Here is a 16,949-nt window from a genome sequence, read left to right as displayed (position 1 = left end):
GGGTTCATGCTCCCGATCTGGTTCAGGACTTCCACACGTGGTTTCCGGCCAAACCTGGTCCCGACCCTCTAAGAGGGGGCCCTGGAAGGAGGATGGTGTCATGCCCCCACTGACACCTCCTGTCTCCAAGGGGTTGCCAGAGCAACCAGAGCCAACTGCCGAGCCAGCTGCCATAAATCAACCAACTCTGCTGTCAGCAGAGAGATGCCTCTGAATGCGCAGAGGAGAACAGCAGAAATGAGCCGGTCTCTTTCTGGGATTCAGCTCTTGTTCAGCTACAAGTGCATCCTAGTCCAGATAGGGTTAGAGAAAGTGCCATATCTCAGCAGGAGATCCAGGAGTGTTGATAATAAAGCAGATCTCAAGAGGAGGTAAGAACTATGGGTCAGGAACTAGGGGTTCATGACAGGCACATTGACGAACAAATAGAATAGAATAACTGGCAGGCTCCAATAGATAGATTTGAATACTTCTCATTAGTGTGGGACCCTCTCCATTCATCTTGTTTACTACCTTATAGTTCCCATTATTACATCACATGAGTGCATTTAAATATCACTGAAGAAGACCCTGAGAGGGGTTGAAATGTGTTTGGTTTTCTGGTTTCTTGTAATTTATTCTTATGTCAAAACATTTTGGATTTGTGCAATCGTGTGTGGTGTATGTTGATGTTTTAGTTTTATATGCGTGCCTGTATTAAAATTAATATTTGCATTTCAATAAATCTGCTGCTGCTCAACCTTTCAGGTTTGGAGCACAATCTTTCCTGGCTGTCAGCTATAAAGTTAGAGCCCAGGGGCACATTCAAGACCAACTAAGTTTTATTCAAGGCACACGAAAACACATACCTTGAGTATCACTTGGTTGGTCTTAACAATGTCCTGTGCTCTAACTTTGTTCTGCTGCCACCTGACGCTACAAAGATAGTGAGCATTCAGAGAAAAGCCACAGAAGCCACAATCAAGTCTCATCATCGGAAGAGGGCTGGCTTCCATGACAGGTCGCAGTTTGGCTCATATCATTTTCCACAGGGCACATGGGGAAGGCATGGAAGCCTGCTCATGTCTAGTATCAGAAAAGGATGATTGCAGGATTAAAGTGGGACATGCCTTTTGCAAAGACAACTTCCTACTCCCTGCCCCAAGTGAGCAAACAGCAGCTCGATGGTGTTCTCTAGACCTGCTTTAGAAGACTCACAACTAAAACAATACGAACTACAGCAATCAAGTGAAAAAACAAAGCACACCAATAAAGACAAATCAATGAAACAAACAAAAATGAACAAATGAAAACAAGCCATGCCAATAAAAACAACCAGAGCATAAAAACTCATAAAACAAATGGAGCTGTTTAAAATTACATTAATAAAATGGTCCTCAGGCTCAGGGCGAATGCTAAAACAGCTTTAAAAATCTACCAACAAGAATTCTCGTCCTATATGTGGAACACCCACATAAGGGGCAAGAATCCTTTTTCTCTGCCCCCTCCCTCCCCCCCCCACCCCCTCTCCATATCTGGTGGCTGGTTCCATTGGGCTGCCCCCGCCCCTGCCTGTCTCCCGAGGCTGTCCTTACTCTTCAGAGGTTGGGAGTGACTTTGGAAGACTGTACTTGCCTCAGTGCTCTGGTGCCGCTGCCCATCTACTGGTGTGGTCCCTGGAGGCAGGACTATGGATGTCATTGTCTGTAGACTTCTGTTGGGGGGACCGTGCCAGTAGATGTTTCACATCAAAAGATGGAGCTGCTTACTGAAAAAGTCTGGACGAAGGAATATGCTGTCCCATGGTACCTAAAGGAAAGGAAAAGAGGGCCCAGGGGATCCTCAAGGCAAAGGGAATACCAAAGGGGAGGAGTCACCACTTGACTGACACCTGCCTTCCCTCTGGGTCCTCTCGAGGTGGAGCACAGAAGATGAGCTCTTTGGAGGTGATCTTAAGTTGTGGACTCAGGGCTGGACAAGACCTAGTTCATTTCCAGCATCACATCGGTTTTGACTATGATACAGGGAGAAAACGTCCTCTTTGCTTGGTGTGGCCGATCCAGGGAAATCCAGCATTGATGTTAGACATTCTGTTAGAGCTGATGTTTTAAACTCAACTCTGAAGACCCCCAACAAAGACTCCTCAGGAGCTTCTCTGAGACTTCTCAAGGAGAAGGTTATGGTTAAGGTGTCCCCCCAAGAGCACTGGGTGGAATTGTTGTGAGCATAGAATCAGTTTTGGAAGGGACTTCCAGGGTCATCTAGTCAACCCCCTACACAATGCAGGAAACTCACAACTACCTGCCCACCCACAGTCACACCAATTTCATGTCCCAGTGATTCCCCACCACCAACAAAAAAAATCTCCAGAATTCAGCCAGCCGGGGGAATATATACGTACGATCCAACAGTGGCAATAAGCAATTCCCAGGGTCTGCAAGGAAGGGCCACAAGAGACAAACACTGGTGCATTCCTTCCTGCCCACCCACTCACCATCTGCCTACGTTCATAAAATCAGCATTTCTGTGAGATGACTATCCTCTGCTTAAATACTTGCAAAGAACAAGAACCCACCACCTCCTGAGGAAGCCTATTCCACTGAGAAACCGCTCTGTCAGGAACGTCTTCTGGATGCTTAGCTGAAAATTCCTTTGAATTAATTTCAACCCATTGGTCCAACCCTCTGGGGCAACAGGAAACAATCCTGCTCCATCTCCTGTATGACAGCCATTTGAAGGTGGTTATCACATCACCTCTTAGTCATCTTCTCTCCAAGCTAAACAGACCAAGCTTCCTCAATCTTTCCTCATATGACTTGGTCTCCAAGCCCCTCACCATCTTTGTAGCCCTCCTCTAGAAATTGTGGTGCCCAAAACTGAACACAGTACCCCAAGTGAGGTCTAACCAGAGTGCAGTAAAGCAGTAACATCACCTCGCATGATCTGGACACTATACTTGTTTTAATACAGCCCAAAATCCAATTTGCCTTTTTAGCTACTGAGTCACACTGCTGACTCATGTTCAATGTATGGTTTACTAAGACTCCTAGATCCTTTTCGCACATACTACTGCCGAGACAAGTCTCCCCCATCCTATAGTGATGCATGTAATTCCTAGCATCGTTCCTCCAACCTCCCCACCCCCACCTTAGCTCACTGGGTGACCTTGGGTGGCCTATGCAGCAACAGCCTAACCTTTGGGCATGTTTGGAATTCTGATGCAGCATATGGGTGGAGCCACAAATTGACTATTCCAGAAGGCAGAGACAACCACAAAAACAGCTGCTGAAGCTTCCCTTCAGTCCCATGGTCAAGATGCTTAAGTTGTGGTGGCAGCTGCTGCCAAAGCAGCATTTTTTTAAAAGTGAGATCTCCAGTGGCCAATCAGAAGTCTAGGAAATGTGTTGGCCAGTGCCGTGCTGTCCAAGGGTTTTATGCTGAGGTCCCCAGCCCTAGTTTCCACAAAAGCAAAAGAACTGACCAACTCCAGAGGACCATGGAAAAGCTGTTGGAAAACAGCTCTCTGTGCAATGTCTACTGACTTGTGGGGCTGTAAACAGGAACTCTCTTTACCATACAGTTAGTGAGATAGACAGGGACACTGACCACTCAACTTTAATCTCACTGACCTGTCCCTAGAGGGTAATTTCCTGTTTTCCCAGTCTCTTCCTTCTCTTCTCCTCCATCTCTCAAGCCTGCAGCACGATGGAAGGGAGATGCCTCAAGCATCTCTCTCCACCCAACTATTTAGATTAGAATAGGAACCTTATCTTTACCTCTAAGTATGTAATATTAAGTTCTTTATTAAATAGTTCCTATATTAGTGAAGTACCACGTTTGTGAACGTATCTTTCGTTGTTGTTTTCTCTGATCCACACGCACTCTGCTCCCACACTGCGCTAATTGCCGAACCAAGACACTCTGCTAACTTTCTGGATATTAACACTTTACCAACGCTTAATATCCTTCAGAAGCCACCACTAGAGAGACCCCATAAGCCTTACCTCAGCTCCGGGGGATGCACAGCAAAGCCCCGGGACAAAGTTGGATGGACATAGAGGACCTTCTCTCAGGGCCACGTCCATCCATCCTGTCCAGGAGAACGGAAGGACACAAGTTCAATGATGCATTTCTAAACCTTCCCTGAAGACAATCTAGCTGCAGCCAAAACTCAGGCCAATAGATTTGTTTAAGAAACCCACTGACTGCTATTTACTCTACCAAGCAGCCATGTATTTCTCATCTTTCTTTCCTGCTTTGCTATTTGGCTCAGGGCCAAATAGGACCACAAGCCAAGGAAAAGAAAGCAGAGGGGCATGACTGGGATGTTGGAGCAAGTGGAGCAAGAGAGCAGGCAGCTCCACAAAGGACTAGGACCCCCCCACACAAGTATCCAGGGGCTGAGGAACCCGGGAGCTGACACCCTTTGCCTAGGTCCTTCGGGAGCAGCACGGCCAGCTCTCTGGGGCCTACCCGACTCCGCATACTTCCAGCTGACAATTGCCCTCCAGGGCGGCGTCCCATCAGGAGATGCCCTGGTTAGGGAAATGCTCTGACCACCCTTGAATTAAAACCATTCTCAAGAATTACAACAAAGAATCTCATGCTTCAAAGAACCCCCTGGCAACCCCTCAGATACCCAATCCCTGTTCCGTGACATCTGGACTGCAGGCCTTCCAAAGGTTTCAAAACAAGGGCAGGCCAAGAAAGGAGGGGAGCAGAACTACGTCTGCCTGGCCCGCCCCAGCGTACAGGCTGCTACAGGGAGAGAAGGACCCTCAGCCAAAGGGGCTGCAGATCATGAAAGGGCTCTACAGGGTCAAATGTGCAATTCATGTTCCCTGGTTGACATCACTCCACATTGACTCACAGCAAGCTTGCAAACAGCAGCACCCTAGAAAGTTTTCTTTAAGAATATCACAAATGAGCAAAATCAAGACTAATCAAGACCAACCGTCTGCTCCCATTGTGGCTGCAAGAAAGAACAAGGCCATTCCGGTCTCCGTTGCCTCCGCCGTGAGTGTGCACAAAGGGATCCCAGGCTCTGGAATGAAGCCCACAGAGGGGGAGGGGGAGACACAGATAATGAGGGGTCCTATTTAAAGAAGGGGGGCAGGCCACCCTCGGCCACAGCCACATCAAGCAACAGATTCCAAAGGAGCAAAGTAAGTCCCTTTTTTAATGCAAGGGAATAGCATATTCCTTATCACTGAACAACCTCAGTATGTCTCAGGTGGAGGGTCGAGGTTGGAGTTAGCTAAGGAAGGGTGTGGCCAATGGATCCACCATCCCACCTGATGCACTGTTTTGCTCCACTGCATGGGGTCCTAAAAAACAACAAAAGATGGGTTTCTCAGTTGGGATCCTTTCCAGTGGATGGGTGGGGACATGTGTGCCAGGGGGGCTCTTTTAATGCTGTGCTTTTCATCTGGAAATGGTCAGTTTCATTTGCAAGGGTTCCATTCTTCTGATGGAGTTTGCTAATGCTGGGTGCTAATATAATGTTGTGTTTTGTTATGTTATTTGGTCAGCCACCTCATGCAGGCTCCCCAGGAGAGGCAGATTTTAAAAAAAATTAAATCTAAATGAATAGATCCCTTTCTAATGTAAATCTCATCCAGTTACACCCAGGCATCTCTTTTGCATCTATAAAGATATGTGGACAAAGTACATAAACCCAGTGAGCCCCACCTCTCTCCTTCTTGCCCCATCAAGGCATTTACTCAGCTGAGGCAGCCCCCCCCCCTGCTGTGGCTGTTGGACTCGTTTGCCTGGACCGGCTGTCTAAAGAGTTCTGGATGGGGGGGGGGGGTGCCCACTTACCAAGCCAAAGACTGAAAAAGTCAGATAGGAGAGAGCGGCTGCTATTCCACACAGAGAGGAGTCCTGGGGGAATCTAAGCGGGCAGAGGGAAGTGCCGGGATGTCTGTTACACTGGGGGGGGGGAGCACTGTTGTTTTGCCTACTTTTGCATGCCCAGAGAGTCTTGGCTTCAAGTATCTTAAGTGAGGCAGCTCTTAAGGTTGAACAACATATTCAGGTGAAAAGATTCCCTGAATTCCCTAACATGGATTCCCCAGGCCCCTTTTTGGTTCCCTGCCACACCACAGTTGTGGTGAATAGATTTTTTAAAAATAAAGGAGAACTCATTTGGGCTCAGAACCCCATTGTAGTAGGAGGAAGGGGTCCTGCCCCCTCAGCCATTTTCCCATGTAGGGGACTTCTCATTTTTTAGGCTCCACATGTAGTATTCTACATGTGGACCAAAAAAGAAGAGAGACTTCTCCCCTCCACACTGTCTCCACTTGAGAGGGAGGCAGGAGCCTGCCTCCCCCCCCCCTCCCAGGCCTAGGCAGGGTTCCAAGCCCTGCTGGCTCTCCTGTATTGAATAGAAAACATTTGCCACAGTGGACGCCATGTGACTGCAGGGAACTTGAGCCAGGTCTGGGGAACTGGAAGCCACCTCATCAGAAAACCCTGCAATGTCATTTGGCCCTCAGAGGGTTGCTGCCCTCAGCCTGCAGGGTGAGATGGGGGCCAGGGGGTGGCTGCTTCCACAGGATTGCCTGAGACCAGAACGGTGCCCTCCATGGGTCCCTTCCCTCTTTTAATAAACTGGATGAACTTTTTTCTGACATGACAGGTCTGGATGAGAACACAATGAAAACTGACCTTGTTCCTTTGTAAAGGGCCAGCAGTTAGCCCAGCTCCTGGGAGAGCACCATAGATGACAGCCTGATCATTAAATTTAAAGGTGCTCTCTCTTGCCGAGAGGGAGAGGGGGAGGACTTTTTTTTTTTTTGCTTCTTCAAGTCCACATAGTGAATGGGGGAACAATACAGAATAAACTTAAATATGAACAAAGAAGACCTGGCTTTTTGTACCCTGCTTCTTACTATCTGAAGGAGTCAAGTGACCTTTCCTTCCTCTCCCCACAACAGGCACCCTGTGAGGGAGGTGGGGCTGAGAGAGCTGGAGGAAATCTGTTCTGTGAGAACAGCTCTAAGAGGACTGTGACTGGCCCAAGTTCCTTCAGCTGGCTCAAACCTGGCTCTCTAGATTAGAGGCCATTGCTCTTAACCACAACCCCAGGCTGGCTGGGGAGGGGAGGGGAGGGTTTGGAGAAGGAAGGGACCTCAGTGGGACTGTCCACCCTTCAAAACAGCCAGCTTGGGGTCGTGAAGATGCGGCATCCAGTCACAACAGCTCATGCTGGTCCCAGCCAGAGATGTCCAGAGGTGCTTTGCTGCTGCCTGCCTGGGCCTGCCCGGTGGTCTTCCATTCAAGGACTGACCAGTGCTGGCCCTGCTTCGCTTCAGAGATAAGATGAACTCAACCCAAGCAGGGGTATTCAGATGGCTGTGCACGCTGGCCGTCGAAGCAGCCATTCGGGCCTGAAGCAGCAGGTGCGAGGGGGGAGGGGCAAGGCCGGAACCGGCACCGCCCCTCCCCCCTGTGCCGTGGCGCTGGCTGCTTCAGGCTGGAATGGCAGGTTTGGTAGGCCGAAGCGCACAACCCTAACCAGGACTGGCAGCACCTCCAGATGGAAGGCCAGAGGAACAAGCAATGGAGAAAGTTGGGGGTTGCCTCACAGAGTGTTTGTTGTGGGGAGAGGAAAGGGAAGGCGATTGGAAGCCGCTTTGAGCCTCCTTCGGGTAGAGAAAAATGGCATATAAGAACCAACTCTTCTTCTTCTTCAATAATCTCAGGGTTCTCTCAGCCTCCCCTCCCTCACAGGGTGTCTGTTGTGGGGAAAGGAAAGGGAAGGCGATTGGAAGCCGTTTTGAGCCTCCTTCGGGTAGAGAAAAGCGGCATTTAAGAACCAACTCTGCTTCTTCTTCAGTAATCTCAGGGCTCTCTCAGCCTCCCCTCCCTCACAGGGGGTCTGTTGTGGGGAGAGGAAAGGGAAGGCGAATGTAAACCGCTTTTAGCCTCCTTTGGGTAGTGAAAAGTGGGGTAAAAAAACTCACTCTTCTTCTTCTACTTTAGGACTATCAGGGCTCTCTCAGCCTCACCCACCTCATAGGGTGCTTGTTGTGGGGAGAGGAAAGGGAAGGGGACTGTAAGCTGCTTTGAGCCTCCTTTGAGTAGAGAAAAGCGGTATATAAGGACCAACTCTTCTTCTTCAGTATTATCAGGGCTTTGTCAGCCCCACCTCCCTCTCAGGGTGTCTGTTGTGGGGAGAGGAAGGGAAGGCGATTCTCAGCCACTTTGAGACACCTTCAGGTAGTGAAAAGTGGGGTAAAAAAACTCACTCTTCTAGCTCCCTGGATGTGGGGAGTTGCCTGGAGGCTGGGAAGTAGCATTTGACTGCAGACTCCCAGCATGAAAATGCTTTTCTTTTGTGCAATTCAGGCAGGTGGATGGGTCAATCTGAAGCAGCAGAAGTCAGAGTCCAGTGGTGCCTTTAAGACCAATGGAGTTTGATTCAGGGTATGTACATTGCTTGAATAACTGTTTGTTGGTCTTTAAAGTGCCGCTGGACTCCCCCCCCTTTTCACCAGACGTTTCTTAAAGTTGGGTAGAGTGACCAGTTTAATTCTGGGAACTGCCGTAAGGTGCAGCATGTATCTGTTAGCAGAGTTTACTTGTGCAAAGAGGATCAGAGCACCAGCCTCCATTAAAGAATGAAATAGTTCAGTCCGTTCAGTTGGTTCTGGAGGCAGGCAGGGAGAAAGTGTCCTCAAGGGAGCAGGAAATCTCTCAATGAGCCAATCTGTTCCACTATGTATTTCTGGTAATGGGCTTGGGAGAGGAGCATGTCTCATGGCTTACATGACACTCAGGGCTTATCACCCACTCAGGGTGGCTGTCCCGCCCCTGAGTGCCTCCTCCTCCAACCAGCTTGCCTGTCTGTCTAGCGACCAGCCAATAGCCTTCCGTCCCCCACCCCTGACTACCCCCTCCTCCTTCCACTTCCCTCTGAGGCTTGGAGGCTGCAGATCCCTGCCGCATGAGAGCTGCCCCTGCCGGTGAGTTCCCTAACAGCTGCCTGAAACCTTTCCATGTCCTGGGGGGAGGGGAAGGCAGTCCACAGAGTTCTTCCATTCCATCCCCCTAATCTAGCACCTGCTGTATTCCTGAATGCAATGGGCTTGGACCCTAGTATATATAAGAGGAGACAATTTGTAGAATATCAGGAAGTTCCTGATTTAACTATGCTAAACACACATCTCCAATGCCCCCTGCAGGATATTCTATTTATTTGTTTGTCTGTTTAGATTTTTATACCACCCTTCCCTATGGCTCTGAGCAGTTTACATAAAACATTTTGGAACATTTACATAGAACACTATCAGAATCAATATAACAATATAACAATAACAATAACATGCCAACTAGAACAGTATTTTAACAATAACTTTGACACTCCCTCAGTAGGTTCGGTCCCTCAGTCTGGGGGGGAGACCTGTAGATGTTATGGGTCAGTCGGCCCCACCAAATGCCTGGTGGAAGAGGATTGTTCATATGATTCTAAATCATGCACACTACAGATCTTGCATATCCCAGCAGTATCCACAGCATCTGGTGGATTTCGAAGAAAAATAGTCAAGCACAGTAAGCACAGTAAAAGAAGTTAATTGCAATATCAGCACAGCCAGGCATTAATTCAACCAGTAGGACAAACTGGATGTGGTGGTATCCTTGTGGCTGGCCTGCGGATACCACTTACTAGTTCAAAGGTTTTTTGAAATGCCATGAAGGCCTGATCGAAACTGGATATGAAGACAAAACAGTCCAAAGAAGCAGGACAAACAAAAATAGGACCAATGTAATGTTTGAAAGCGGGCATAGAAACCAGAACCCCTTTCAACTTAACTCCAATTCAATTTCACAAGAGACTTTGACACCAGTTCAGATTAATGAAATGTATTTATACACTTTTCATGGGTCCTGTTTTCGTTTCTCCTGATCCAGACTGGGCCTGCAGCATCAAGAGCTCCTGTTCCCCTTCCATGCCCCATAGGTGCCCAAACAGATGTGTGCACGCATGTGCACACAAACAGAACATGGCTGTTTCAGCACATGAAAGGGCACAGTAGGAACACTGTGCGTGTAGAATTTTAAATGGCAGCACCATCCTTGTAGCCATCATACCTAGTTTGGCCCTCAGTCAAGGACTTTGTGATGGGTGTGTTATGCACTTAGTGACTTCACTTGGCAGCTCCCATCTGCAGGTGGAAAATATGCTTTCAAGAAGTTGTATAGATACCTGGGAGAGCCTACCGACTGCTAGGCTTGGCCAGCTAACAAGGGCATCCCCGCCTGCTTAGTGTAGTTAACTTTCTTGAGGTTTTTTCCCCTTCTTCTTTACATGTTATAACCCTTTCTCCCTACCCACAATAAAATTATATTTCTTTCCAACAATGCATTGTTTTAACATTGTTTTATTATCTTAATATTTTTATGTAGCAATACTCTTATATTTTTTTTCATGACATCATATTTACTAACTTCTGTGATTGGTTGTTACAGTTTCTACAGATGTATTTTTTAAATGGGTCAATTGACTGAATAAACACACTGAACTGAACTACGTAGAACAAAAAGTAGGAATGCAGTGGCCCAGAAAAGGGCAGGGGGAAACCCTTTTTGCCACTTACATTCCACCCTCCCCGATCTTCCATTGAAAAAAAAAAACCCTGATACATTTTCTTTTTAGAAATTAATAAAATGCTTTTTAAGGGAAGGCTTTTCTCCCTCAAAATATTTGTTTGTTTGTTTATATTTTAATTTACATACCGCTGCTCCAAAAGACTTGTGGCAGTTTACAATCCTTATCCATGGTTCCTCTATATATTTGTGAAACAGCCTGGGGGGGGGGGGGGAACGTGTCCGGCTGTGAACATTGAAATAGGGCCCTGCAGAACCCACCCTTCATCCTTGGACTCTAGCCTCTTTGCTCTCAGACGCGCCTCAGTGCCTGGAACCAGGAGAGGGCCCTGGACAAAGGGTCGTGGTGGAGGGCTTGCTAATGAGGGTTTCTTGGCCTGCTAAGCAGGGCCTGCTAACGAGAGCCTACCGACTGCTAGGCTTGGCCAGCTAACAAGGGCATCCCCGCCTGCTTAGTGTATGCTAAGGAGCTCTGTTCCGGGTCTGCTAATGAGCTGGCCAGCCCCCACCCGCCCCACTTGATCTGGCTGCAAGCTGCGGCCCAAAGCCTCCTTAAACTGTCTGGCCGGGGGGCAGAGGAGGGGGCCCTTTCAAGGCGCATTCTTAGGAATGGGCTTTGAAGCTAGTAAAAGAATAAAACAACACAACTCATAAAACCCCTGACACATTAAAAGATGGCTATTCATTGCCGTTAACTCCCCATCTCCTCCGCCTGACCAGCTGCAGTCAGGAGCTCTTCCGTTAGGAGCAATCTCCTGTTCTCACAGATTCTAGGTGATCCTAGAACTCCAGGACCTCAGCCCAGCCTCAACCATATGCCTGGTGGAAGAACTCCATCTTGCAGGCCCTGAGGAAAGTTGGTAACTCCGGCAGGGCCCTCTGCTCTTCTGGGAATTCATTCCACCAGGTTGGGACCAGGGCCAAAAAAGCCGGGACCACCAGCAGATTCATACCTGCAGAGCAGAGTGCCCTGCAGAGGGCATAGGCAGACAAGCAGTCCCGTAGATACGCAGGCCCAAGCCGCATATAGCCATTACGGTTAAACCCAATACCTTAAACTTGATCCAGAAGCAGATAGATAACCAGTGCGGATGACATAACATCAGCTGGCCCTCCAAGATGTACCAGAGAGGACCCTCAAAGTTGCATTTTGTACCAGCTGTAACTTCTGGGTCAAAGCCAAGGGTAGACCCACATAGAGTGAGTTACAGTAGTCTAACCTGGAAGAAGAAGAAGAGTTGGTTCTTATATGCCGCTTTTCCCTACCCGAAGGAGGCTCAAAGCAGCTTACAGTCGCCTTCCCATTCCTCTCCCCACAACAGACACCCTGTGGGGTGGGTGAGGCTGAGAGAGCCCTGATATCACTGCCCGGTCAGAACAGTTTTATCAGTGCCGTGGCCAGCCCAAGGTCACCCAGCTGGTTGCATGTGGGGGAGCGCAGAATCGAACCTGGCATGCCAGATTAGAAGTCCACACTCCTAACCAATACACCAAACTGAAGTGACCAATGTATGGATCACTGTGACCAGATGATCAGCGGACAGGTAGGGCGCTAGAGACTGCACTTGGCACAGATGGAAAAACCCTGTCTAGGCTACCTTAGTCACCTGAGCCTCCATGAAAAAGGAGGCATCGAAGATCACCCCCAAATTCCTGGCAGTTGGTGCAGGTGTGGGAGGTGTGCTTCCTGGTCCCACCCTAGTTTCCCCAGCCACATGACCTCCGTTTTGGAGGGTTTGAGTTTCAGGCAGCTCTCCCTGAGCTATCCAGGCACTGCTTCATAGAATCATAGAATCACAGAATCATAGAGTTGGAAGGGGTCATACAGGCCATCTAGTCCAACCCCCTGCTCAATGTAGGATCAGGCCAAAGCATCCTAAAGCATCCAAGAAAAGTGTGTATCCAACCTTTGCTTGAAGACTGCCAGTGAGGGGGAGCTCACCACCTCCTTAGGCAGCCTATTCCACTGCTAAACTACTCGGACTGTGAAAAAGTTTTTCCTGATATCTAGCCTATATCGTTGTACTTGAAGTTTAAACCCATTACTGCGTGTCCTCTTCTCTGCAGCCAACGGAAACAGCATCCTGCCCTCCTCCATGTGACAACCTTTCAAATACTTAAAGAGGGCTATCATGTCCCCTCTCAACCTCCTTTTCTCCAGGCTGAACATTCCCAAGTCCCTCAACCTATCTTCATAGGGCTTGGTCCCTTAGCCCCAGGTCATCTTTGTCGCTCTCCTCTGTACCCTTTCAATGTTATCCACGTCCTTCTTGAAGTGAGGCCTCCAGAACTGCACACAGTACTCCAGGTGTGGTCTGACCAGTGCCATATACAATGGGACTATGACATCTTGTGATTTTGATGTGATGCCCTGGTTGATACAGCCCAAAATGGCATTCGCCTTTTTTACCGCTGCATCACACTGCCTGCTCATGTTTAGTTTATAGTCCACAAGTACCCCAAGGTCTCGTTCACACACAGTGTTACCTAGAAGCGTATCTCCCATCCAGTAGGCATGCTTTTCATTTTTCTGACCCAGATGCAGAACTTTACACTTATCTTTATTAAATTGCATCTTGTTCTCATTTTCCCATTTTCCCATTGTGTTCAGATCTCGTTGAACTCTGTCTCTATCTTCCGAAATATTTGCCAGTCCTCCCAATTTGATGTCATCTGCAAACTTGATGAGTAGTCCCTCCACCCCCTCATCTAGATCATTAATAAATATGTTAAAAAGTACCGGGCCGAGCATCGAGCCCTGAGGTACCCAAACATCTGGCAAATGTTTCTGGGGGAAGTGAGGCCGTCCGTCCATTAGGAGTTAGAGCTGGGTGTCATCAATATATTGATGACAAACCAGCCCATAACTCTGGACCAGCTGGGCTCAAGGGCGTATGTAGATGTTAAACTATGTGGGGGAGAGAACTGCCCCCTACGGAACTCCACAAGCCTAGAAGTGCAGGATGTGAAGCAAGATATATAAATATCTGTAACAGGGGGCTCGCTGTTATATAATAATTTAAGGGCTAAGTGGGCAGAGAGTGGGCGTGGCTGTCAGAGGCCCTCAGACAGGTCACGCCCACTCAGGACTTTGGCCCAATGATTGGGCCAAAGTTCTGACAGGGCCCGCCCATCCAGGGGCAATCTGGAGACATCACTGCCAGTCTTCCCCTGACCACTGCAGGGAGAAGAGGTTGGTGGGGCTGTCAAGGGGGATGAGAACAGAGGCCTGGACAGGCTGCACCAGCCCTTTTCGCCCCAAGGCTGTTCTAACTGTCGCGTCCAACTGTAACTTTGCCTCAGAACACTGATCTAAATAAAGACTATTTACAGCCTGAAACTGTAAATAGTGAACAAATAAATGGCTGGAGAGACATGGGAATTGAAGTGACTTTTTTCAAGATTGGCCTGGCAAATAAAAAACCAGTATAAAAACCTTACTAAGGTCAAGACTACTGTGCACAGAGAGACTTCTTAGGGTTGCCAGCTTCCATGTGAGGCTCTCTACCCCACTTCTCTCACAGGGAGTCTGCTATGGGAAGAGGAAGGGAAGACAAATGGAAACTGCTTTGAGACACCTGAGGCCTGCTGGGTCACTGAGGCCCATTCCCAGTTCTCTCAGACCTCACAGGTTGTCTGTTGTTGGGAGATGAAGGGAAAAAATGCTTATAAATCGCTTTGAAACTCCTTTGGATAGTAAACAACAGGGTACAAAAATCCAGCTCTTCTTCTCCTAAGGGGCAACAGTGAAAGAGGCACGTGGGCACATAACATTTTATCAACAGTAAAAAAAAAATGGAGACAGAAGGAGCAGGGCGGACACCTGTGTACTGTGACTACCCCATGTGTATAAGGGCAGGGGAACATTTTGGTGTCTGTGACCTAATTCACACAAGAAGGGAAATGATGTTGAACGCAGAACGGGGAAGAATTGGTTGCCATGTAATCTCCCTCTAAGAAGAGTCTCCAGGCTGATTTTCCCTTCATGAAGGGACATTGCTCTGGAAAGTTCATCTGTAACCACTAGACCACAATTCTCAAAGGTCAGTCCTCTCCCACACTCAACGAACAGACCCAGATTCCAGACCCATGCCCTCATTTGTCACCATGCCACCACAACCTCCCACACAACACACACATTCAACCCCATGCCCTTACAGACTGATTCAACCTCATGTCCTTATAGACAACTCTTCCCCTTCCTCTTCCCATCACCAAGTTCTAGCGCCCTTTGTATTCCTGGATACAACGGGCTTTGCCCCTAGTCTTGCATATAAATTTACAGCATTCAAAAAGTATAATGATTGTACATATCTACAGTATGAATACTATTTTCAAGAATATATTTTGGTCAAGGGTAACAAGTTTTTGAGCCTAGAAGTGCAGTATGCAGGCAGCCAGCCAGGTTTCTCATGTGAGAGTACAAAAGATCATGCATGCCAGGCCCCTTCAGTGTGACTGAGGAGGACCCATTGATCTTTTTTTTCATCCCTGCTGTTCAGATGAATGCTGCCTGCTTCTTCTCCTGCCTTCTGCTGCTGAACTTTGGCACCTGCTTCCCTCCAGACGATGGTCAGACACTCAGGAGACTCCCTGGGAAAGAGTTTGTGCCCCCCGAAAAGCAGCCTGGTCACTGTTGCGCTGACACCCCCAAGTGGAGGCGTTCTGCGGAAGACCTCCGCTCCCTCTTCAGCATAGCAAAGGAGCTCCAAAGCTTTGGGAAGGAAAGAGCTGGCATCCAATTCCGATTCGGGAGGGACCGAGAAGATGAGAACGAGGCAATAGATTACTTGCCTGAGGAAGAGGGCCTGAAACGAGGTGATCCCTTAGGCAGCCTAGCAGAGGAGCTGAGCGGCTACAGCCGAAAGAAGGGCGGCTTCAGCTTCCGCTTTGGCAGGAGGGTTGCGCAGTTCTGAAGGCATTCCCTCCCAGAACCGAAGTCCCTCCCTGTGTGGCCAACGTCTTGACTGCACCTCCCCATGAAGACCAGCAGAACCCCAGCCGATCTTCTGCCTGTGGCTCCAAACCCACGCCTCCGATTGGACTGCCCACCCCTCTTGGAGGCTCTCCTCATTTTCCACTGACTTCTGCTCTCCAGCCCAAGGAGCTGTCGTTGGTGGGTGTCCACACAAAGCAATGGTGAGGTCCCAAAGGCTGGGCCACTGCTGTTTGCGGCAGATGCCTGGCATTTTCCCCAGCCTCCTTTGCGCCTCAAAGGTTTTCCTTAGCAGGCAGGTCCATTTGAAGAAGGTTCCCTGAAGGCAGCAAGTTCAGGAAATGGATTTCTGATTGGGAAGGCAATGTGCGTGTGTCCTTCACAGTTAAGTGGAAAAAAGAATTTAAGTGTGGCTTCCTTGCCCTGTCCAAACACAAAGATAGAGCAAATGAAACAGATTAAATTCCTTTTCCTGAAACTTCCCTGTGTCTTGGGGTTTCCTGTATTTTGTACCCAGTTCAAGAATGCTAGGTTTTGGATCACCCAGCCCTTTCTGCCTCATGCAGGCCCAGGAAGCCCTGAAGAAAAACCTCCCAGCATCCCAACATCTGAAGTGGCTTCTGCTGTGACTGCCCTGACCCCCTCCAGAGTCTGTCCCTTCCTAGCTTTGTTCCTGGAATGAAGCTGTGGCCCTCTGGGCTTCCAAGACATACTGCCTGCCCTGCAAGTGCAAAATGCCACTGCTCGAGACGGCTGGGAAGGCTGACAAGGGTTCTCCGCCCCCCTCCCCCAGGCCCTGCTCACATGTACCTTACCTAGATCCCAGAACCTTCTCTTTGTAAAGTTGTGGAGCACCTCTTCAGGCATCCTCCTCCCCCAATACACGCTTCAGTTCATGCACAAGCCCTGACCCCCCCCCCACATACACACACACAGTCCTGGTCCCTCCCAGCAGCAATTGAGGGAATTCAGGGGCTCCCCAGAAGCTCAGCAGAGGCTCCTGCAAGGGGAGCACTGGGGATGGGCCATGGATGTCTCCAAGGGGTAGCCAATACTCTGCCCCCAGCCCGATGGTATCTGATTCAAAGTACTGGCTGACCTGCTTCATTCATGGTCATTCAAGGGATCTGGCCAGTTACCCTGTGAGAAACAAAAGTGTCTCCCACAGAATGCTCCCTCCCTCCCTCCCCCACCCCACCCCCACCCCCGTCCTCTGCACTTGCAGAGAGAAAGGGGGGGGGTGGAGTTCCTCGGCAAAAAGCTTGCAAACTGCAGGCATGAAGAAAAAAATCAAGCCCTTTCATATTTGCACTGAAGGGGGAAGGACAGGTGAGGGGAATGCAATGAAAGCCCCACCCACCCCCATTGATTTCTGGAACAAAATTTCAGCCAGTGGCCACTGCCTCCAAGATGTATGGCT

The 16,949-nt window shown here is 48.9% G+C and overlaps 1 protein-coding gene across 4 annotated transcripts; it reads left to right on the top strand.

Annotated features, from left to right (window-relative positions):
• Window positions 1–136: 136 nt before the first annotated feature.
• QRFP (pyroglutamylated RFamide peptide) lies at window positions 137–15,958 on the top strand. 4 transcript variants are annotated; one of them, XM_077305185.1, is made up of 2 exons: window positions 137–371; window positions 15,096–15,958. In XM_077305185.1, exon 2 carries the CDS (start codon window positions 15,096–15,098, stop codon window positions 15,507–15,509), a length of 414 nt encoding a protein of 137 aa, XP_077161300.1. In that variant the 5' UTR covers window positions 137–371; the 3' UTR covers window positions 15,510–15,958. The 4 variants fall into 4 exon arrangements, with proteins under 4 accessions (XP_077161300.1, XP_077161301.1, XP_077161303.1 ...); XM_077305186.1 differs by lacking the exon at window positions 137–371 and adding an exon at window positions 5,130–5,144; XM_077305188.1 differs by lacking the exon at window positions 137–371 and adding an exon at window positions 8,343–8,412.
• Window positions 15,959–16,949: the final 991 nt, after the last annotated feature.

This window comes from Paroedura picta, chromosome 12, assembly GCF_049243985.1.
Source record: "Paroedura picta isolate Pp20150507F chromosome 12, Ppicta_v3.0, whole genome shotgun sequence".
NCBI classification, from domain to species: Eukaryota; Metazoa; Chordata; class Lepidosauria; order Squamata; family Gekkonidae; genus Paroedura; species Paroedura picta.
The sequence above is the reverse complement of the archived record's forward strand: the minus strand, read 5'-3'. Positions and strand labels throughout refer to the sequence as shown.

What these genes read in the sequence shown, in the direction of transcription:
- QRFP (XM_077305185.1), top strand. Translation starts at nt 15,096, where the DNA reads ATGAATGCTGCCTGCTTCTTCTCCTGCCTTCTGCTGCTGAACTTTGGC.